Source organism: Myotis davidii, unplaced genomic scaffold, assembly GCF_000327345.1.
Source record: "Myotis davidii unplaced genomic scaffold, ASM32734v1 scaffold575, whole genome shotgun sequence".
NCBI classification, from domain to species: Eukaryota; Metazoa; Chordata; class Mammalia; order Chiroptera; family Vespertilionidae; genus Myotis; species Myotis davidii.
In genome coordinates this window covers 2,190,951-2,214,068 of record NW_006290306.1, presented here as the reverse complement: position 1 = coordinate 2,214,068, position 23,118 = coordinate 2,190,951, and the positions used below count along the sequence as shown (strand labels likewise).

Genomic DNA, 23,118 nt, shown 5'->3' with positions numbered 1-23,118 from the left:
GAAAGAGTGGTTAGATGTGGTAACAGGTCCTTCACCAATGCGGAGGAATTAGAGGGGGGAAGAAGCCGGTGAGGTAGGATTTGTTTTTGGGTCTAAATTGCAACTAATAGTATTCAGTATAGCTATACTGATTGTTGAAATATGGAAATACTTTGGTACTATTTGGTAGTCACTGACTGAGTCCTCCACTTCTGTGGTGGCTGCTCTCTCAGTCCTTCCCTGTACTCCCAGGTTCCCCCATGACCCAGCAACTAAAGGGTTAAGGCCTGGCACAGTGTGGGCTCCCAGAACTCTGCTCCAGTTCCAAGGCCCCTTCTCATAGGTCATGCCCACACCTTACCAATTGTTAAATATTTTACCCCTGTTTATCCCCATTTTACAGATGTGAAAAGGGAGGTTCTAGAATGTTGAACAATTTGCTTGAAATTGCTCAGCTACTAAATGCTAGAATCAGGACTTGAAATCAAGTCTTCTGGATCAAACCTCAGGTCCTTTTCCCTTCATCTCCCTACCATTGGCCTGCATGTCTATCTACTTTTTGTGGGGATAAAGAATAGTAGGAGAAGATTATCTAGGGGGCTTAGGTTGGCACAGGAGACTCAGAAAACCCTTTGGGGGCCCCAGGCAGAATCAAACTCTTTTCTTTGAATTCTCTTGCCATATGGCAGCCTACCCCAAACTCCTACTAATTTTGTGCCATGGTAACCGTTTCAGGTTGGAGGTGCCATCAGTCTCTTAATGCTCTCCCCACCCCCTGCTGCTCTAGGGGAACATGACACTCTAATGCAAAAAGTGCTCCATGCCTGCTCCTTGATCCAGTGCTGAACCAATCCAATGGCTCCTTTGGCTGCAGTCTTCTCTCACTCTCCACCCCTTGGGCTGAGCTTAGAAGATTTATTCCACTAATTTCACCTCTTTATCTCATTCCCGTAAATTAAATATGCCTTGGATGAAGACCTGATTTCCAAACTAACACTCCAAATGGAGTCAGTCACAGGGAGAGAGTTTTACAAGTGCTAGAGCTGGGTTGCCTTGCCATCTGGACTGCAGATTACTCTGGCATCTCCTTTTGTCTTTCTCCACCCTGGAGCAGCAAGGCAGCCTCCTTCTTGGAGAAACAAGAGGAGGATGTGGAGAGGAGAGAAACTTCTCACCTCTCCAGTGTGCCGCAGAGGCTGGGAGGTGGTAAGAGAGGAGGGTACACAGGCCAAGTGGTTTATTTATAGGGACCTCCCATTCAATCAGTGACTCTGTGTGTGTGTGTGTGTGTGTGTCTAACTTTGTTGTCTAGCATGTGTCAGGTACTTTACACATTCATGATTACTCAGTCCTTACACCAGCCTTTTGATAATTATCTCCAGCCTTTTGATAATTAACAGATGAGAAAAGTGAAGCTCAGAGAGGTCATGTGACTTATCCAAAGCCACAGCCAGTAAAAGGCAGAGTCAGGATTAATATCAGAACTGCCTGATTTCTCAGACCAGAGTCTTCTCTGTTCCATAGTCATGGGAGTTGGAGGTAGCGAGTTGTGGGTGGTGTGGATGTGTGTGGAAAAAATGCTTAGAAAAGATACTTTTGTGTGTGTGCACTGGAGCCCAAATCACTGAGTGTGCTTTATCTATATTACCCCCACATCCAGCTTTTTACTGGAAGGATTTGAGTTCATCTCCTACTCATCCTCCTTCCTCCTGTTCTCCTACATCCTGGTCTTTGTCAATTTCCTGAATTATCACTCACCTTTGTTTGGAACTTTGAACCAAATAACACCACCCCCATTGTCTTTTTTAGATCCATGAAGGATATAGACACTAGGACCCAGCACCCATTATCTCCTACTAGAGGCCCGGTGCATGGATTTGTGCACCGGTGGGGTCCCTCAGCCTGGCCTGCAGGGATCAGGCCGAAACCAGCAGTCCTACATCCCTCGAGGGGTCCCGAATTGCGAGAGGGTGCAGGCCCTCTCCAGGATATATATATCCTGGAGTTCTGAAAAGGGGGGCTTCTAAAGCAAACCTCAATTAAAGTCACGACTGTGGGAACATCCTCTCCCACCCTCAGGCTCAACTCCTTGCCACGCTCTTTTCTATGCTGTTCACCTCCTGGGGCAAAGTCCAGATTGGGTCTCTTTTTGCATCTAAGATATACCTTTGAAATGTCAGAGTAATCTCCTTTCCCAGACCCCTCAAGGCACAATCCCCGCACCAGAGCATGAGACCACAGAACCCCTCATTGTTATCTTGTTCCCTCAATACCATCTCTATGTGCTGTAAATGTTAATTACTAACTATGATGCACTCACCAATGTAAAAGAAGTATGCATCTCTCTGTTCTACTTTTTATTCCATCCCAGAGATTTCCTTACTTCGCTTTCTCCTGCTCCCTTAATTTACCATCTATGGATTTTATGTAACCCTCCTTATGTCTCCTCCTTTTATTCTAATGTATAAAATAAGCTGCAAAGCTGCCACTCTGCGGAATTTTTTCTCAGTCCGTTGAGATTTTGCTTTCTGCCAGTTTGGCTCAGATAAATTCATAAAAAACATTTGGACGTTTCTTATGTCAACACTACTAAGAATTCCCAAGTCCAGAATCCACCAAGGTTTGGGCAGATCTCTGGAGGGACAGTCCCCCAGTGAAGAGGCACAGGATGTGTGGCTCCTAGCATGAGCTTTTCCTCCTACTTTTTAAGAAATTTGACTTCAGAGAGGAAGGGGAGTAAGAAAGAGTTAGAAACATCAATGATGAGAGAGAATCATCAATTGGCTGCCTCCTGCATGCCCTGTACTGGGGATCAAGCCCACAACCCAAACCCGCAGCCCTGGGAATGTGCCCTTGACTGGAATCGAACCAGGGATCCTTCAGTCTGCAGGCTGACGCTCTATCCACTGAGCCAAACTGGCTAGGGCTCTGCTTGTGGTTTTGTCTCTGGGATTGCTGAGGCCACCACCAAGCCTTGCCCCAGAGTCACTTCTCCCTATTTTTTTTTTTTTTACCTAAAAATGAACAAACAGGTCTCGTCATTCCAGCTGAGTCAGGCTGACCATTTTAAAAGAGCATAGGGGAAAACAAAAATGAAATCATTATAGAAACTATAAACAGCATAAAAGTTATCATGTCCAAACTTCAGGTCTCAGATTTGAGAATAACATTAAAACCAGTTCAAAGCTCACTGAGTTCTGCACTCCTTGATCCCACTGTTTGGTTGCTTGCATAACCAAATGGGCCCTTGGCCTGTCCCTTCCCTCCAGTCCAGCCAGCATCTGGCCATGTGATCTTCCAGACCAACTCAGTCCACTTTGTCAACAAAATCTATCTTTTACCTTTCACGAGTAAACCCCAACTTTCCCAAAATGAGAATTTATTTTCTGGATTTACCCTGAGACTCATTAAGGTTTCTCCCCTTAACACCAATCCCCATCACTGTCCTGGGTAGTGAAACATCTTTATTGTCCATGAATGAACTTTGAGACTTTTGGCTTCACCCATCAAAGGCATCTTCACCAATGAGACCCTCCCCCACAATACATCCAGACGAATGAACAAAGGGTCCAGAAATCCATAGTATGTATAACAATGCCTTCTTCATACATTAACCTTCAGATCCCTTCAGAGAGTTAGCTTTGTGCTGGTCAGGAGATAAGGACACATTTTCTCCAAACAGCAAAAGGAAGCCATTTGCAAAGCAATGTGCAAATGTACGGGCTGCTTTTCAATTAACAATTGCAATCACAGAATGAAGTTCCGCTTGAGATTCTGACCCTGTGTCACCAACTCGTCGGAAAAGAACCGGAACGACTCCCACTCAGGTGATGTGTCCACGGAATAGCTTCCTATGAATTTGGCCGTCAATTAAATCACGATTGCGGGGAGGTCACGACAAACAAGGAACTATACATACCATGTTGCAACTGGTAGAAGCCCAGTTACTATTTGCAAGGAAAGTCGTAAAATCAACAAACAGGGTAGGACTTAAAAGTTGGGCAGCGCTTTCGCCTTCTCTGAGCCATGACTCATTTGGGCTGCCGTAGTTGCCGTAGGATACCAGGAATCGACGCTTCCTGTATCTATGGAGACGACAACAAGGCGGCGGTGTGAGTTTTGAACGTTGATCTCAGAGACTCAGGAGCTGCGCGAGTGGCCAGGAAAGTATCTGCCCCAGAGATCGCCTCCTCCGGGAAGTGGCCCGGGGTCCCCTCCTTGCCCTTCAGAGAGTCCCATGGAACTTGGGCGAGATCGATCAGGCTGAGATCCCGAAGAGAAAAGAGCAACAGCTATAAGTAAATTTTGTTCCTTCATTTTACCTATTTCTTCCTCCCCTAACTCTACACAACGACCTGCCACTTTTCTCACTGGTCATTTAGGGATTTTCAGGTTGGAAATTAGAAAATTAAGCAAACTGACAATATATTTTTAAAGTCCTTAAAATTAGAAAATTTGATTGAAAAACACCACCTCCTTGCATAATGATTGCAGATGTGTGTCTTTGGGAAGAGCGATGCAGGCCAATGTGGAGGTCATGATTGTTAATTATAGTAACATAAGTTTATGTAGGGCTTTTTCAAATCCTTTATTTCATTTGAGCTTAGCATTAACTTTGTGAAATAGCATAACCCTCACTTTACAGGTGAGGAGACGGAGGCTCGGGGATTTGGAGAAACTTTCCCATCTCAAATGAATCTAAGCAGATACCAGAACCCAGTTTTCTTTTTTCCAGGATCAGCACTCACTCTCCTAAGCCCTAAACTCTGACCTGGATCAGCTTTCTACCTCATCCTCTCTCATTCCTTCTACACTCACTGGGAGGTTCCATGTGCTGCCTGGAGACTTTTTCAGAGCCCCGAAGTCACAGGCATTAATGAATCAGGGTAGAACCACAAAGCCATCTAGTAGCAGCAAAGTAAGGGACCCTCTTCTCTGTTTCCTCAGCTTGCATTTCTTTGATTCCGTTTGAATGTACACTTCACAATTGAAGGTAGGGGCTTACCTTTCTTGTCCAGTGTCTAACAGGCACCCAGTAAATGCTTTGTGAGTGAATGAATGAAGGAATGAATCTAATCAGAGGTTTTGGAGATGTTGCCAATTAGGAAATGAACAGATTCTGAATGAACAGAATCTTTTGCTCTGGGTGGGTGGTGGGTAGGGGATGGGAGAGTGTCTGATGGAAGTATGTAAATTTCTAAAGAGTGACCATAACATTGTTTTCTAAAGCATAATATATTATAATAAGGAGCTGACCCCCAAGCCTAAAAACAGATAATTTTGGGCCAAATAAAAGACAAACCACATCTACTCATAAACTGTTTTAAGAATTAAAGTACATGTGAAGGCCTTACAGCACTGCCTGGCAAGTTCTCAGTAAATGTCAGTAGACGGTTTTATTAATTTTGTTATTGTTATTCAAAGAGGTGGGGAAGGATACTGAGTTGTCTGCAAAATATACATATGTTCAAAAAAGGTATTAGATTGATGCTGTCCAATATGATAGCCACACATGGGTGTGTGTGCTGAAGGAAGTCTGCTAAAGGAAGAGGGTATTTGAGGAGATGGAGCCACAGCCAGTTTGGGACCCTTGTCTGTTCCCCTAGAGGAGGGCCAAGCATCGTTTTGAGTATTTGGTGACCTCTCTGGAAAAGGTCACATTCCCATACACATGATATTTTGCATATAATTTGCCTATATATTTGCATATAACTTATAGCTCTAGTCCACCCCTAGATTCCTTTGCTTTAAAAGTTGATTCATTTATCCTTGGAAGGAGTCATTATTTCAGTGAGTGCTTACTTTAAACTTGGACTACAGGTTGCATACTGGTAGAGAAAACCCAAAAGACTGAGAGCCCTCCAGTCTCATTAGCCTCTTTGCTCCTTATTCTTCTCCTCACAGGATCAAGACACATTCAGAGGAAAGATACAGAGAGTAAAAGCCAGACAAAGGTAATGCATATGCTTCAGTAAGTCTCACTGGGGGCTTTCTAGGAAATGCCAAGTATGGCCATGGAGGGCAGGGTTCCTCTTCCAGGTGCCTTTGCTGAATGCTGAGTCTAGGTTCCCAGACAAAGCCCTGGATCTCATTCAGGCTCATTCCTCATGGTGCCAGCTCACATCTGTTGCCAGAGCTGGGAACCAGGCACTCTTCCGTGATAATGATGGCCATGGGGAGTCTACTCCATTGGCCTCTCTTTTTCATGTCGCTCCTGTCTCTCCTCTGGTCTCTTCCCAGCTCCAAACTGGCAGGAACATCCGGCTTAGCCAGGAGCTCTCTTTTCCTTCAGGAGGCTCTTCTTGTCATGACCCCTAGGACTTTGTGCTTTATCAATATGTAGATGTTGATTGATTACTTTTTGTAGCCCCAAGCCCCATCACAAGAACGAGAGACAGCAGGGATTATACCATGACTTCCACATCATACCTGAGTACCAGCACAACGGCCATTCCCACTGTCACTGGCAGCAGTATTGCCATGAGTGTCTGCAGCAGCAGTAGCAATGTCAGTGCCCGTGTGAGCCCACATCCGGGGCAGGTGAGGCAGGGTACAACAGGGCTAGGGCTGGCAGAGGGGTGGCAGGGCAGGGGAGGGTAGGAAACTGAAAGGACCTGACTCTCATGTCTAAACCCAGATCTAGACCCTGTACAGATGGAGCACCAAGCTGGCTGGCATGATGGTAGCAGTGAGTGACCGTGGTGGGAGGGCTCTAGGACAATGTGAGTTGGAGACTGATAGAGTAGCCAGGAGCTCCCTTTTCCTTCAGAAGGCTCTTCTTGTCATGACCCCTAGGACTTTGTTTTTGACCAATACATAGATGTCAATTGCTTTTTGCAGCTCATAGGGTTCTCTCTATGTGATAGCGCAGGAGTGGGGAGTGGTGGTCTAACGGTGGGACTGCGGGGTATGGCTTTGTCTTTGAGGCAGTGTGTGCCTGTGTTTGTGAATCCTTAGATGTGGTGGTGGTTGCACTTGCCTCCCTGTGGACCAGGGGTCTTCTCACCCCTCTATCTTTGCCATTCCAGGCCCGTTTGCCCTAAGATTCACTTACTACCCTTCCCTGCTCTGCTCTGAGCTGGCAGGAGATTGGAAGGTGGGAAGAGGGGAGAAGCCAGAGTATTTCTCTTCTGCCCTCTCCACCCTCTCCATCTCCAATAGCAGTTGCATCTCCCTGTGACTCCAATCCACTCCGGACAGGCCTGTGGTCTCAGAGAACCCCACCACCTCATCTAACATAGGTGTGGTTGCAAAATATATATATTTGTGGTTGCAAAATATATAAAGGCTAGCCATACACACACACGCGCGCGCACACACACACACACACACACACACACACACACACGAGGCCTGGCGCACGAAATTTGTGCGTGGGTACAGTCTCTAGGTCTGGCCTGCAATCAGGGCCATCTTCCCCAGCTGCCCACAGCTGGCCCTGACCCCCGCCACTACCCATGCCTGGTTCCTGGTTCACCATCAGGTGATCGGAGCCTGCCGGCCGGGGAAAAAGACCAAGAGGTGGTCAGTGCACCTCATAGTGACTGGTCCAGTGGTCATTCTGGTCATTCTGCCATTGGGGTCAATTTGCATATTACCCTTTTATTATATAAGATTTTAAAAATTGATTTCAGAGAGGAAGGGAAAGGGAGAGAGAAATAGAAACATCAATGATGAGAGAGAATCATTGATTGGCTGCCTTCTGCATGCCCCCTACTGGGGATCGAGCCCACAACCCAGGTCTGTGCCCTTGACCAGAATTATACCAGGGACCCTTCAGTCCCCAGGCTGATGTTCTATCCACTGAGCCAAACCAGCTAGGACTGGTTGCAGCTTCTTGATGATTCTAACTTCGGGTTACTTCATTATCTACTGGTTGTACATTCAATTCCTTGTTTTAAATATCCAGAGTGGCTTCTGTTTTCCTGGTTGGTTGATGCACCAACAGATATTTATAATAAATTACCTGTGCTCACCCATGTAACCTTTTCTCCATGGAAAAATTGGGAAAGAAAATACGATGTTGGCCAGCTGAACTCTCTGCAAATATTGACATTGAGAGTATAACCTCCAAGAGAGGAGGGATTTGCCAGTCATGTTCACTATTGCTGTCCTGGCACCTAGCTCAGTGTCTGGCTCATAATAGGTAGCCAACAAATATTTGTTGAACAGATGAATATTCCTTATGCTATATCCTATATAATAAAAGCATAGTATGCAAATTGTACCCTTGACTGGGAGTTGTCTGGGAGTTTGACCAGGGTGCGGGGCTGGCCAGGGGAAGGGAGGGAGCCCCTGGCTAGTGGCAGCAGCAGCAGCAGGCAGCTGGGGGAAGGGAGGAAGTACCCAGCCAGCAGCCAGCAGCTGCTAGGGATCCTACCAGTGCTTGAATTTCATGCACTGGGCCTCTAGTAACAATATAAAAGTGATCCTTGGTCAAAGATAAAATGGCAATGCGTTGAGCCTTCATAGCAATGACTGTGGTAGGAAAAAGCATCTGGTTCATCCTCCTTCCACCTTGCCCCCCAGGGGGTTCCCCATCCCCCTCCCTCCTCAAATAGATAGGGATTACAGATGGGAAGTATTGGCACATGGCACCTCTAGTGTCATCAGGAGTAGTGCTTAGAGTCGCCCCAAAGTTAGGGCATGGGGTTGCAGGCAAATTGGCTCCTTCCTCTACTCCACCAGCCAGTTGAGGGAGGAGAAGGAATGGAGGAGTATCACTGTGGTCTGGATACTGCCTGTGATATACCACTCCAGCTGGCAGCAACTTCTGTAGTAAAGGGTAGGATGGGGAGGAAGGAGGAGGAGGCAGCATCTGAGAGGCGTGGTGTGTAAGGGTGCATTGAGGCACATGAAAGGCTAGCTAAGACTGCTAAGAGTGCCGATGCAAGGACCAGATGAGATGGCCTACGGAAGGCTTTATGGACAGGGTTGCCAGGAATCTAGTTGGAAAACCATTCTGGTGATCTCAGTAGAGATAATATCTGATTCCAGGGTCTGCCTGCTCCTCACCTTCTCTCTCCAGACCATCCCTCAGGGCTGGGGTGTGATTCATTACTTTCTGGAGGTGGAGAGATCTTTGTCTGTACTCTGGATCTTGGAATCCTGCTCCAATAATCCGTCCTCTGTCTCTGGCAACTGATCAGACAACCAGCTCCAGGGACACTCAGGCGTGCTTCTCAAAGAAGAAGGACAAAGTGAAGAAGAAGGTCATCTGGGGCATTGAGGTGGCTGAGGAGCTGATATGGAAAGGCTGGGAACTAGGGAAGGAGATCACCAAGAACCTGGTTCTGAGAAATCTATCCTTGAAAATCCAGAAGATGAAGTACAGGTACAAGTATGAGTGGTCAGAGACCCAGCCCCTGATCCCTCAAACCCCCAAAGCAGGCACTCTTTAAAAAAAAAACTTTAAAAATGTTACATGAATTCAGAAGAGTGTATGAAACATGTGCCGTTTGAAGAATTATCGAAAGTGGAACCCAAGTGACCAGATTAAGTAATGGAATAAGTGTCCAAAGCTCCTTCCATTATGTGTCCTTCCCTATTGGAACACCAGCCCTACCTATAAAGTTCTGTAAGAAGAATAGTAACATGAGGGAGACAGGTCCTCCTGTGACAGGGCCCTGGGTTTTCCCCTTTATGGTCTCAAGGACTCAAGCCTGCTTAGCTTTCCAAGGTCTTATCACTCTGCCCTGACCCTGAAGTGCGTGTCTTCTGGTTCTCTCCTGCAGGCCCCCCAAGACCAAGTTCTTCTTCACGGCCATGCCTCAGACCATCTTCCTGAGCCCGGGCATAACCTTCACACTCCCCATCATCTTCCGGCCTCTGGAGGAGGTAAGGCTTACCATGGTGAGCAGAGGGCAATGAGGGACACATGCACAATGACCTTGGAACTGACAGAGCAACACAGCACACCCCATGCACACCCCTGCCAATTGCAGCAAAACTCCAGCTGGGAAAGCCCTGGAAAGCTTAGACCCTAACTTCATTAGAGCCTAAACTCATTCCAGTTGGATGTGGCTGTGTTACTATACTGGTCATCAGAAAAGCCCAGGTTCCTTGGCCTCTTCCTGCTCTCAGTATGTTCCCCCTAAATATGTTGTTCCCCACAAAAGGGGCCCCATATCTTTGAGACCAAGACAATGGTAGAGCACAGATAACCGAACCTCTCCTCAGAGACTGAGAGGGAAAGCCATAGCCAATGCCCCCCACCCCTCAGTGGTTTGGGGGGATAGCCATGGGCTGGGAGGAATGTAAGGTCCCTGAGTACTACCCAGGTACGACTGATCAGGGACCGCCTCTGCCCTACCCCCACACTGCAGAAGGAGTACATGGACCAGCTGTGGTTTGAGAAAGAAGAGGGGAAGTTCTTCGTGGACCTGAGGGCCACCCTGCCTTGCCACAGTCTGATCTGCCCACCGTCCCTGCAGTTGCCCATGTGTGCCATGGGGGACATGGCTGAGGCCTGGTTCTGCTTGGACAATGTAGGGTAAGGGGCTCAGAGGTGGGGAAGCAAGAGTGTACCTGGGAGAAGAGAGACCGGCCCATCTGGTGGGGAAAAGGTAGGGGGAGTAAAGAGTGCTGCCCAGCGCCTCTGCCTTTCTAAAGCTGGGGCAGTGAGCACAAGGAGCCCAGTGGCTCTGACTTGCCCCACCCTCCAGGGACCTGCCTACCTTCTTCACCTGGGAGTTCTCAAGCCCGTTCCAGATGCTGCCCAGCACGGGCCTGCTGCAGCCAGGTCAGACTTGCCAGATCAAGGTGACCTTTCAGCCCCTTATGGCTATCATCTATGAAATCCAGGCCACGTGCTGGTACGGGGAGGGCAGCAAGCAGAAGAGCAGCATCCAGCTTCAGGCTGCAGGTGAGGCTCAGCCTCTCACCTGTCCCCAGAGCCCACCTGCTGCACTGCCCTAGGTCTTAAAGCCTCCATGTGCCCCCCGACCCCACCTTCTGCCCTGGCCTGGCCCCCACGGGACCTCCACCAGCTTCTTGCCAACCCCCAGCCCTGCAAGCTTTGCCTTTTCGTTGCTTTCCTTGGTGTCATAGACCAGTGTTTCTCTGGGTTCACCTACCTTCTTTAGGGGGCTGTTCAGCTGGGGCCACAAAGGCCCTGGTCAGTTTTTCCCCAAGACTCTCCCCCAATTCTGCCTCAGGCAAATGCGCCCAGCTGCTAGTGAGCATAAAGGGACCAGAGGACCAGGATGTCGAGGGCTTCCAGAAAGTGCTGCACTTCGGCTCTGTGGCTGTGGGCTGCACCGCCGAGAGGCAAATCAAGCTGTATTGGGGGCAGGACTCAGGACCATAGGGCTGGGTGCTCCTGACACCCACCCCTGTACAGAATGTGCCCCTTTCTCTCCACACCTTTGGCTCCAAGCCTCACATAACCCATGTCTATTGATACATATACAGTATGTGTCCACATGTGTCCTCCTCTCTTCTCAGCTGGGGGACTGGGCTTCGGTATTCCCTGATCCTCCAGACCAGTCCCCAGATCAGCCCCAGGACTGTCCTGACCCCAGAGCCACAGCAGCCTTTACGGTACCTTTGGCGGGGGAGGTACCCTTCTGTCCCAGTACAGAGCAAGGAGCCTGCCCCACCTTACTGCAGGGCCCCCTTCCTTACTCGTGGTGGAAGTAGGGTCACCAAAGTTGACAAGTGAGGCACAGGCTGGATGCCAGCTGCCCTGACCCCCTTGGCTAGGCACCTTGGTAATGACAGACTGCCCCACCCTGTGACCTGACCCCTCCTGTCCTCACCTGGCCCCACAGGTGAGTGCCCCCTTCAGGATTGAAGTGGCTCAAGACATGCTGCCCAAAGACCAGGCCTTCTCATGCCCCACTGCCTGTGGCATCGTGCCTCCAGGAAAGAAGAAATATGTATCGGTGTTTTTCCACCCCAAGACCTTGGACGTCAAAACTATGGACTACGTGACTGTTATGCCCTCTGGCTGTGCCTCCCAAACCCTGGTCAAAGTCGTTGGTTACTGTAGAGGTACTGGCAATCCCAGGACGCTGCAATTCTCTGGGGACAGGAGCAGCCCATGCTTAGGATTGGGAAATGCTGCTTGCCTGCTAAGAGCCGCTGCCTCCTTGCCCTTCAGCCTCTGTGTCTGCTGCCCCCTGGTGGACTCAGTGAGGAATCAGTTGAGGACACCTGGAGATCATGTGCCTGCCCTCACTCCTGGGGACCTGGAGGTCTTCTCAGGCTGCTGGGCTCCCAGCCTTTCCAGCCTGGCCACCTGTCCCCAGGCAGCACCACCTCCCATCAGTGGGACCCTTTCTGAGACACCCTTGGGGAGGCTGATAGTTCAGCCCCACCCAGGCGGCAGGGCCCACTCACAGGGACCCCATCTCCTATGCCCAGGTCCTGATGTGTCCCTGCAGCACTACTGCATCAATTTCAGCTGGATCCACCTCGGAGAGCGCTCAGAGCAGTCCCTGTGGATTGAGAACAAATCGGACTGCACAGCCCACTTCCAGTTTGCCATTGACTGCCAGGAGAGTGTCTTCAGCATCAGGCCCACCTTCGGGACCCTGGTGGGCAAGGCTCGCATGACCCTGCTCTGTGCCTTCCAGCCCACTCACCCCATCATCTACTTTCGGCGGGTGGCCTGTCTCATCCACCACCAGGTGAGTGTGGAGGGAGGGGTCAAGGAGGGGCTTCCCTGGGAGCTGGAGGGGCCAACCTGAGGCCCCATCATAAAGACAATGCTTGTTGCTCACCTCTGTTGTCTCAAACTTCTGAGGCTGTCTGCCTGGATCGTCTCCTCCAGAGCCCCAGCTTGGCTTTGGAGCCACAGTGTGGCCGGAGGCACCTAAAGTGAGCACACCCCTGGACAAGCTCATTCAAACTGTGCCCTGACCAGCTGGTGGTGAGAGGGGGCTGAAATCCAGCTTCACATGGACAAATGTCACAGGACCCACTGTTCCTGGACCTGATCGGGACCTGCCACTCAGATAGCACCAAGCCGGCCATTCTGAAGCCTCAGCACCTCGTTTGGTACCGCACACACCTGGCTCGGGGCCTGACGCTCTACCCCCCTGACATACTGGGCCAGATGCTGAGCGAGAAGAAGCTGGAACAGGATAAGAATGGAGCCCTCATGATTCCCGTGGAGGTTTGATGGACCCCACTGGGCCCTGGGGGCAAGCTACCCCCCCTACCAGATGCATGCCTCCTCTTTAGCAATTCTTGGGCAGCCCTGTGCCTCCATAGCATGGTGGGGGTGACCTGTGCAGAGTTCTGGCGGCTTTGTCCAGAAAGAATCATACAGGTGAGGGCCATGCTGGAGGAATGCAGCTGGGCCTCCACCTGCTTGTCTCTCCCACCAGGACCTGGAGGACGTGCCGGCGCCGCAGTATCCCATCATCCCCCCCATGACTGAGTACTTCTTCGATGGCACCAAGGACTTGGCCATCTTCCCCCCGCCCGTCAGCCTGGAGCCTGTTGAGGTGGATTTTGGTGCCTGCACCGGACCTGAGGATCCCAACCCTGTCCCACTGTGCCTGGTGAACCACACCAAGGGCAGGATCACTGTGGTCTGGACACACAGGTCTAACTGCCCCTTCTGGGTGACCCCAGAAACCTGCGATGTGCCCCCGCTCAAGTCCACGGCCATGCGCCTACACTTCCACCCGCCTCACCCAAACTCTCTCTATGTGGTGGAGCTCGAAGCCTTCGCCATCTATAAGGTGTGTGCAGACACACAGGACGGGGAAGGCGGGTTCTCTGGCCCAAGAGCCTGAATGGCAGGACGGGGTCTGAGGGGGTGACAGAGGGATCCTATAGCACCTATCCTCTTTTCTCCTTGCTAGGCTCTTCTCCTTGGCTTCTTGGCTGGGAAGTAGCCTTACTGGCTTGTGTTCTCCCAGGCTCAGGGCCTGCCTTGGCTCAGGGCCTTCTTGTCTTGTGTGATTATGTCTCAGTCATGTGTGGCCTCCCACCCCCTCAGAGGGAGATCTCAGCTGGGTCCAGCCCAGGGGGAATTCTGGTGTAGGAGGAGTTGCTCCTGGCTTCTCTTCTAGTCTTTGAAGTAGGAAGTAGTCCCTCTAAAGGAGCCAGGGACAGGAACCAGGGCCCGGGGACAGAGGCACCAGGTAATTAGGTGTGTGGGGGAGGGTGGGGGGGCGGGCTTATAGCACAGCACAGCTTCCCTTGGCCAGGAAACTCCATGCACAGGCTGACCCCAGCCCAGCCTCAGTCCCAGGCACACATGGCTCCCTCCTCATCTCCAGTTGGTCCTGCCCTTTCTCTCCCTTCCCCTCTCAGCTCTGCCCACCTCACCGTCTCCTCACTGTCTTTCCTGGTGGCCTGGGTGGTGGGGCCCAGAGAAGACCTGAGCAGTGCAGTCGAGATTAGAGTCCTTTACCAGCCATGTGACCCTGGGCAAGTGCCTTGATGTCTCTGAGCCCTGGTCTTTTCATCTATAAACGAGGTCACATCCAAACTTCCGAGAAGTCTTTCTAAAACCGAGTCTTTAATTGTCTCCATTCTAATACCTTGGCAGTGGAATGTGGAAGTCTGTAGGTATGAGGCTGTGGACACCTGCCTTGACCGAGGCTGAGCCTGTCAGATATTTTCCCCCCTTTATTGATTTTTAGAGAGAGAGAGGAAGGGAGAGGGAGAGAGAGATAGAAACATCAATGATGAGAGGAAACCATTGACTGGTTGCCTCCAGCACACCCCCTACTGGGGATTGAACCTGCAAGCCAGGCATGTACCCTGACTGGGAATCAAACCAGTGACCTCTTGGTTCCCAGGTTGACACTCAACTGCTGAGCACACCAGCCAGGCAGCATGTCAGATTTGTAGGTTGCGTGCCTAGCCCTGTGCTGCCTGATATAGCAGCCACCAGCCACAGGGGCCACCAAGAACTTGAAATGTGGCCAGTTCAAGCTGAGATGTGCTTTAAGGGTAGAAGACATTCTAGATTTCAGAGACTTAGTATGAAAAGAATGTAAAATACTTCGCAAATCACATATACCGATTATATGTTGAAATAAGATTTTATTGGGTTAAATAAAACATAATCAAAATTAATTTCATGTGTTTCACTTTATTAATGTGGTTCTTAGAACCTTTAAAATTATGTCTGTGGCTCACATTGTGGCTCTCATATTTCTATTGGCCAGTGTCTCTCTAAGCACATTTCTCCAGGATGTCCTAGGGCTGGTGTGAGGACTGAAGGGCAGTTGCTGAGTGCTCAGTGTGGGGAGCCAGGCTTGCAGCAGGAGTGGCCGGATGAGGACTCCTGCACTGCAGGGTTGCAAGCTGGGGTGCCACACAGGGTCAGACACAGGACTCTGAGCTTGTCTGTGGATCCGTCCCACCCCTTGCAGGTCCTGCAGAGCTTCAATAATATTGAGGAGGACTGCACTGTGTGCCCCTCCTGGTGCCTGACACTTCGGGCACAAGGCCACAGCTACTGTGCTGGCTTGGAGCACCACATCCCCCAGTATTCCCTGGACGCCCCCCAGGTGAGCATGGCCCAGCAGCAGTGGGCGGTAGACAGAGAGCCTGGCTTCTGCCATGGCCTGCAGATCCCTCTCCCTTTTCTGATCGCCTGAGAAACGCATCCCAGCACCCTCCCTAGCTTTCCCAACCTCCTCACCGCCAGTCCCTGGGGACTTTCTCCTGGGACTTTCTCCTGGGCCCTGGCCCTGGAACTGAGGAGAGCCTGGGGCTTGGACAGCTGGTTCCTGCCTGCTCCATCTGAAATACACCCCTGTCCTCTCACTTGGGTTTAAAATGCTCCAGCTCCTTTGTTTGTCTGTGCCCCATTTACTGAACACCTGTCAGAATGAGCCCTTGCTAAGATTGCTGGGGCTTTCACTTTTTCAAAGTGGGGTTCCCCTCGGCCTCCTGCAGGAGAATCATCTAGAAGGAGCTGCTCATCCCACAGCTCCTGAATCAGGACCTCTGAAAGCGGGTTCTTCCAAAAGATGGTTTGAGGGTGCCCTAGAATGAAAGAACTCTTCCTTAACCTTGAGGAGAGGTCTTGGAGGCCTGTTTCCTGGGGCCAGTTCCTATGGTCACTCCATCTCCCTGTCTGGAGGTCTCTGGAGGACTGAAGCATTTTTTGGTGCCAAGCTGTGGCCTCTCTCCATTCCCTGAGTGTGTGTGTGTGAGGGGTGGGAGGGCCTGTAGATCTGAGCATGGGTCCCTCTTCTCTCGCAACTCAGCTATTTCCTGCAGTGTCTCCCAGTGAGGCCTCCTACCGCAGCCTGCTCCTCACCAACAAAGGCTCCCTGCTGCTGACCTTCAACCTGGACCCCAAGAGCAGCCCAGACATCTCCCTGCGGCCCAGCTCGGGGCTCCTGGCCCCTGGGGCCCACCAGATCTTCCTCATCTGTACCTACCCCAAGGGCAACGCCTGGAAACAGCACATTTTTTACCTCCAGTTCAATTTTTGCCCCCAGTATCTCAAGGTAGGAGTCAGGAGTAGGGGCCTGGGTCATTGGGAGTGAGTCATAGTCTGGAGTTGCTCCCTTTTCAAAGCCACATGCTGGGCTTGCCTTTAAAGCTCACTTAAAGTATCCAAGAGACGGCTACTCCTTCAGGAAGTGCATGGCAGGGAGGTGAGCGGCTCTCTCACCGCTCCAGGCCCCTTATGGGGTCCGGGTCAAGAAAAGGGATTCAGCGTTTCAACAGGAAGGAGCAAGGCAACACAAGACTCCTCTCTGCAGGTGGTAGAAAGGGCCAGGCCAGAGAAAAGGTCTGGGGTGGTGGAACCATCGGTCCCTGAGCTCTTTTCAAGAATCATCTGGGTCAGTCCCAATCTACTCTGCCTTCGAAAGAAGCTGCACGGGCCCAGGGTGGTGGTGGGGCCTTTTTCGGCCCCTTGGAGCTACCTACCCATGGCTTCCTGGACATTCAGGGGATCCAGGGCTGCAGGGTGAAGTCAGGGCCCTGACCTCCCTCCTCTGGCTCCAGGAGGTGAGCCTGCAGAGCCGGGAGGAGCCGTTGCAGCTGAAGCTGGACACCTCCAAAAGCATCTTCTTCAAGCCCACCCGGGTGGGCTGCTCCTCCACCAGCCTCTTCACCTTCCACAACCCCTCGCGCCTGCCCCTGGAGTTTGAGTGGAGGATCTCCCAGCAGTACCGAAAGATGCTGACCGCCCAGCCCGCCAGGGGGCTTATCCAACCCAATGAGAGCCTCGTGAGTTCCCTGCCCCACTGCCCAAGGCCATCCTCACCTCAACCATCATCTCTTACTCATGCCTCTCAAGGGCCAGTGGGGCCCTTCCCACTTGATCCATAGTCACCTCCTATTCAATCCATAGTCACCTCCCCCAGCCTTACAAGTAGATGTGATTGTTACCATTATCATCACTCCCCATTTTGTAAAGAAGAATTAAGACTTAAAGAAGAAAATCCACTCACTAAGGTGATAAATTCGGAGGTGCAGAGCTGGGACTTAAACCAGGGTTTCTGAGGCCGCTGCCCAGGGATGAGTCCACCCTCCACCCATGGTCACCCCAAACTGTGAGATCACCGGGAGGTGGTTTGGAGCAGCTGGATTTGGGCCAGGAGTGAGGAAAGGGACTCCTAGAGGCCCCAGTGGCTGTCTGGAGGGGAGCACAGCCTGGGACCCAAGCTAGCATCCTAGTCTAGGGCCGTATAGACTAGTTGGGAGGACATAACAGGCCACAAACCACTAACACGTGGTAGGGGTAGTAATCGGCAAGGCAAGAGACAGACTCTGGAGTCAGCCTTGAGAGTTCACACCCAGCTCCCATCAGGCACCCTCACCACTGTGTGACTTTGGGCAAGTTACCCCAATTCTCTGAGTCTCCAGCTTCTCATCAGAAAACGAGGCACTAAAATAATACCACTTCCCTGGTGGGGACAAAGGATTGAGAGGCTTTGGAAAGTAACATGATATATAGTGTGTGTGCAAGATAAACACTCAGGAAGGGTTACCATCGCTTGATGTCCTGCAATGGGACTTCAGACAGCCTGCGTGGAGGGGGGGGGGGTTCCCGAAGACCCCACACAGGGAGAATCTCTGTGACAGCAGACGCTGACGTGGACCTTCAGTCCCCTGGAGGAGACCAAGTACCTGTTCCGAGTGGGGGTGTGGGTCTGGGAAGCCGGCCTGCCCTCAAACGCTAAGCCCCCCACCACCATCCACTACATTATCCGGCTGGTGGGCATGGGCATCACCAGCACCATCTCTGTGAGTGGGAGAATCCCGGTGGGTTGGGGTGGGTGGTGGGGGTCAGTGTACCCCAGGGAACCCAACACTGAGAGGGCAGGTGACGGGAGCCCTCTGGCCCCTGACCCATACCCCTGGAACTGCCCTTCCTTGGGGACTCAGGGGTGGGAAAGCCAGAACTGGGGGAGCCCCCTACCCTGGCTGGCTGACTCTGGCCCTCAGGCAAAGGAGAAGGAGCTGGACTTTGGGAACGTGGTGGTAAACAACCAGCAGTCCAGGTTTCTGGTGCTCCAGAACGAAGGCAACTGCACCCTCGATTATCGCCTATTCCTGGAGCAGCACAGCCCTGAGAATATCAGCAACGACCCCCTTGGTACTGGCCTGGGCTAGGGCTGGGGCCAAGGAGGCGGGCACTGGTTAAGACTGGTTAATCAGACCACGGTTTGTGGGCAGGCAAAGCAGAGCTTAAACCTTGGTGCTTCTACTTAGATGCATGGCATTGGGCTGGCCCTCTCTGAGCCTCAGCTCCCTCATCTGTAAAGCGGGGCTATGGCAGCAGCTACCGCACAGGCTGTTAGGTGGATCAAAGTGTTTAGCAAGATGCAATGTCACAGAGACAGATGCCCTCTGTCTTGGTCTGGGAGGAGGGACTCTGCTCCCCATTTCCTGGCTCAGAGCCTACTCTGCAGCCAGTGCTCTGCCAGCCCCGGGGGGATATCTGGAGAGGAGCAGGACCTGCACTGAGGGCCCTCTGCCCTTGACCTCACCTGGGTCATCCCTGAGCAGCTCTTCAGCTGGACCACACAGAGGGGAGCATGCCACCCTGGTCCCAGGACACCATCTGCCTGACCGCCTGTCCCAACCACCGGGCCCAGTTCTTCTGGACCATCAGTTACTCTCTCCTCTCGCACAGAGGTACCTGGGCCACCGGACACGGATTCAGGGCTTGGAGGAAAGGGCGAGGGCTGTGAGCAGGACTTGGGTGGGGAGATGCGGAGGGTCCGGGCAGAGCTAGCTGACTAAGTGTGAGTGTCCTGGGCTGCACCTGAGGGTGTCTGGTGTGTGCCTCTCATACCAACTACCTCTGTGTGGGTGTCCGTGTATGCGACACCTGAGCCGTGGAGGTTCAGTGAGGAGCTTAGAGCTGTGCTGATTTACTGGGATCTCAGGGAAACCCTCAGCTGCCCTGGGCACCAGCCACATCCTCAGGGGAATGGAGTTGTTCCCAGCCTGCTCGGGGGCAGGGGACAGCATCCAGGGCAGCCAGAAGAGTGGCTCAGAGTGTGAAGTTGAGCCAGACTGCCTGGGACTGGATCTGGCCCTGGCACTTATTAGCTGTGTAATCTTAGCAGGTTGGTTAATGTTCCTGTGCCTCATTTTCCACATCCATAAAATGGGGATAATAACAGTGCACAGGCAAGAAAAAGGAAAGCAGTACTGACTCAGGTTGCCGCATGGAGGAACCTTGAAAACATGTCGAGTAAAAGAATCCACTCACAAAAAGCCACATAGTAGATGGTTCCATGTATGTGAAACATCCAGAATGGGCAAATCTATAGAAACAGAGCAGATTAGGGGTCATCAGAGGTGGAGGGAGGGGAGAATGGGAATGACAGCTACTGGGTTTCTTTTTGGGGTGATGGAAATGTACTAAAATTAGATAGTGGGGGTGGTTGCACAGGTCTGAATATACGAGAGAACACTGAATTGTATGCATTAAAGGGTTAATTTTATGGCATATAAATTATGTCCAATAAAACTGATAGTAAGAATTCGTTTGAACACAAATGCGGTGCACATTGAACACAGTGGTGTGTGTGAAGCACTTAGGACCGTGCCTGGTATGTGCAAGCATCAGACAAGGGCTGGCTGTCGTTGGAAATGTCCCATAGCCTGGGGGACATCTGCTGCTCCTAGCCAGGGCCCCAGGGGCCCCACATGCCCCGCCCCAGGGGAGCCGGGATGGGAGCCCACTCCTCTCATCCACATCCCTCTCCCCCAGATAACAACATTGGGGAGAAGCGGGAGCTGTGCCGCGTCTTCCTGACGGCCGTGTACCCCTTACTCTCCGTCCTGGATGTCTGCTCCTTGGGCAGTGCTGGGGGCATCACCCCCAGGCACCTGTGGTACCTCTTCTCCCTGGACTTGCTCAACAGTTACCTGGAGCGTGACCCCACCCCCGGGGAACTCATGTACAAGGTGCCCACCAGGCACAGGTGAGCTGAACCTGGGAGGAAGTCAGGGCCTGTTGGGGATATTCTTGGAGCTTTCTGTCCACACCTTCAACACCAGGCCCTGTCCAAGAAGTGGCTCCCTAACTCCCCCCAAATCCTTGCCCATCCCTCGAGGGGCCTGGAGAAGGCAGGGATCGGCTTGGCATCCTAAGTACTGCCCAAGTCCCAAGTCCCTAATTCCACCTGTAGGGCGATGAGTGCCAAGCCCCTGGGAGGTCCCCCTCTTCTTATTCCTGTCTCTGAGCCATTTCTCTGCTCCACACAGCACAAGTTCAATCGCACCCGTCTACACCCCTCTGAAGCTTGACTTCAATTTTGGGGTAGCGACCATAGAGGCCCCACCCTCCGTGGTGCTCCTGGCCCTGAAGAACAGCGGAGTGGTGCCCCTGGACTGGTAGGGCTGGAGTAGGGGGTAGCTAGGTGCCTGGGGGCAGATGGGAGCAGGTGCTGGAGGCCCTCACTTGCTGCTGGTAGACCTGGCTGCCTGGCGTCTGTGAAAGCGGGCACCCCATCGATGGGCTGTGGTGGCCAGGGTGGGACTGTGGCTGCCCAGCAGGACGCAGGGCCTGTCACTGGCTGGGACATGACCACGGGCTGGGAAGTGGCGGCATCACCTGCTGGAGACGGCACCGTCATCTCAATATTTAATGAATGAGAAGCGTCCACTGAGCATCTGCTCCATGCCAGGCTCTGCTTCACAAGCCTTTTTCCTCCAAGCCTCACGCCGGCCATGTGGGAAGTCCTCCTTTGTTGACTGGTTCACAGACGGAGGCTAAGCACTCAGCACAGGCAGGTTTAACCCCAGATTTGTCCACTCTAGGGCCCCTGTCCACACTCTTTAGTCAGCAAGGCTTAGAACAGCTCTTGTGTACCAGGCACTGTGCTGGGCGCTGGGGCACCCCTGACAGAGCCCCAGTCCAGTGAGGACAGGCCTGCATGGGGGTGAGTAGAGGGTCTCAGGTGGGTGAGGGGAGGGGGGAGAAAGACAGGGATCTGCTGCTGCCAGGGGGTCAGGGAGGAAGGTGTGACCGAGTGAAGCCCCGTGGGGCTGCGGGAGGGTGGAGGCTGGCCCCGGTCAGGCTGCACTTCTCTAGTCACCCGGGGCCCAGGCCGGAGACCCGAGCCACACGCTTGCCCCTTCCTGTGCTTGGCTTTCCTCTCACTGGGGCCCGAGCTTGTGCCCAGTAAACATCCTGTTTCCACGCCAGGGCTTTTTCTTGTTCTTCCTCCCTGTCTCTGCCACGCGCCTTGATTTCCTAGTAAACTTCCTTTTGATGACTTCCAACTTTCCTTGGCTAAATGGAGGTGAGAAAGAAGTGTCCCATCTGGGTCAGGCCGGGGAGAGAGCCAGGAGTCCAGCCTGGGAGTGACAGTGGGTGGATGAGGTGGAAAATACGCAGGCGGGGCATCTGGGAGCTCCGGAACCTTCCTGCCTGAGCAGAGTCTCGTGGGTGCGATGCCCCTTACTCTGGCTTATCCTGCCCCTCCCTGTGGAGGTCGCTGGGGACACTGGCTCCCCAGGCGGCTCCTGCTGAGAAGGGCTGGATTCTGAGTAGGGAGGGCTCTGGCCCTGAATGACTAAGGAAGCTTGGCAGGCAGGGCTGCCGGCCGATGGGGAAGGCCTAGGGCCCGTTTTGAGCTCTGGATCCGCCATTCACTGGCTCTTTAGTGGCCAGAAGCCAGGTCCAACAGGGCTGGGGGTGGGGGGGAAGATGGGGTGGTGGGGCAGGAAAAATGGCTCTGGCCTGTGTCCTGGCATGGAGCAGGGTATTTGGTGGATTGTGTGTGCATGTGTGTTTGTGTAGGAGCGAGCCAGCTCCCACTCTCTGTGGAGAGGGTCCAGGTTGCTGGAAACCGAGGCGAGAGGAAACCCAGGCAGAGTGCCCACGCGCGGGGCCGTCCGTCGGGAGATCACTGGAGGTTCAGGAAGCAGTCTCTGCTTCTTCCAGGAGCCCAGGCACGGGGAACCTTCCTTGGATGGCTGGACTCTCCTAGGCTTTTTGTGTGTTGTGTTTCCCTTCCCTTCCTTAGAAGGCTATTTTTGAAAATTCTAGCTGGTCTCGGCTGAGTTTATAAAGAACAAACCGAAGGTTTTATTCTTGCCAAGACCAGCAAGAAACGGGAGTGTGGACTTGGCCTGGAGGCGGCAGCCGGCAGGACAGACGGAGTAAGAATCCCAAGGCTGAGGAGAGCGTGGGGGGAACAGGGAGCCGCACCGCTGCCCACTCCCTTTGAGCCTCCTCCCCTGACGCCTCTGCCCTGGGTGCAGCGAATACTAGGGGCCTAGTGTTTAAGGGGAGATTCCTTACAGGGGCCAGCTAACCTCGTTTGTTTCCTGGTGCACTCGGTGGGTCATTGGCTAAATTTTCCCTGGGGCTTCCTAGGCACAGGGTCCAGGCTGGCTCTCAGATAGAAATGCAGGCGAGCCCAGGCCCTGCAACAAGGCGCTCTGGACAGACAAGCCTGTGGTGCAGGGTGATATGTGCAGCACAGGAGGCCACCTCACTCCGTTTTGGACGTGAGAAAGGCTTTTCGGAGGAAGCTACAACTAAGCTAAGCCTGCAGCCTCTGGAGAAGCGCAGGGAGAGGCACAGAACCTTCCAACAGAGCACCAGGCTTGTGCGTGGGTAAGAGGAAAGGCCCAGCATGACTGGAGCATTGATGGGGAGGGAGGGGAGGGCCTCAGATGTGGCGGGGCGGCAGAGGCCAACACCCGTCTGCACGTACCTCTTTAAAAACAAGAGAA

The 23,118-nt window shown here is 52.5% G+C and overlaps 1 protein-coding gene across 1 annotated transcript in view; it reads left to right on the top strand.

Annotated features, from left to right (window-relative positions):
• The first annotated feature begins 5,987 nt into the window (after positions 1 to 5,987).
• The window catches only part of CFAP65 (cilia and flagella associated protein 65), a 29,173-nt gene continuing 12,042 nt past the window's right edge, over positions 5,988 to 23,118 (top strand). The window contains 19 exon segments of the mRNA XM_006763435.2: positions 5,988 to 6,018; positions 6,347 to 6,498; positions 9,129 to 9,313; positions 9,714 to 9,816; positions 10,305 to 10,471; positions 10,644 to 10,843; positions 11,136 to 11,314; positions 11,751 to 11,973; positions 12,346 to 12,611; positions 12,899 to 13,099; positions 13,314 to 13,673; positions 15,321 to 15,458; positions 16,164 to 16,409; positions 16,915 to 17,139; positions 18,001 to 18,159; positions 18,361 to 18,511; positions 18,925 to 19,053; positions 20,141 to 20,354; positions 20,638 to 20,766. Of these exon segments, the coding sequence (XP_006763498.1) occupies positions 5,988 to 6,018; positions 6,347 to 6,498; positions 9,129 to 9,313; positions 9,714 to 9,816; positions 10,305 to 10,471; positions 10,644 to 10,843; positions 11,136 to 11,314; positions 11,751 to 11,973; positions 12,346 to 12,611; positions 12,899 to 13,099; positions 13,314 to 13,673; positions 15,321 to 15,458; positions 16,164 to 16,409; positions 16,915 to 17,139; positions 18,001 to 18,159; positions 18,361 to 18,511; positions 18,925 to 19,053; positions 20,141 to 20,354; positions 20,638 to 20,766 (3,458 nt within the window).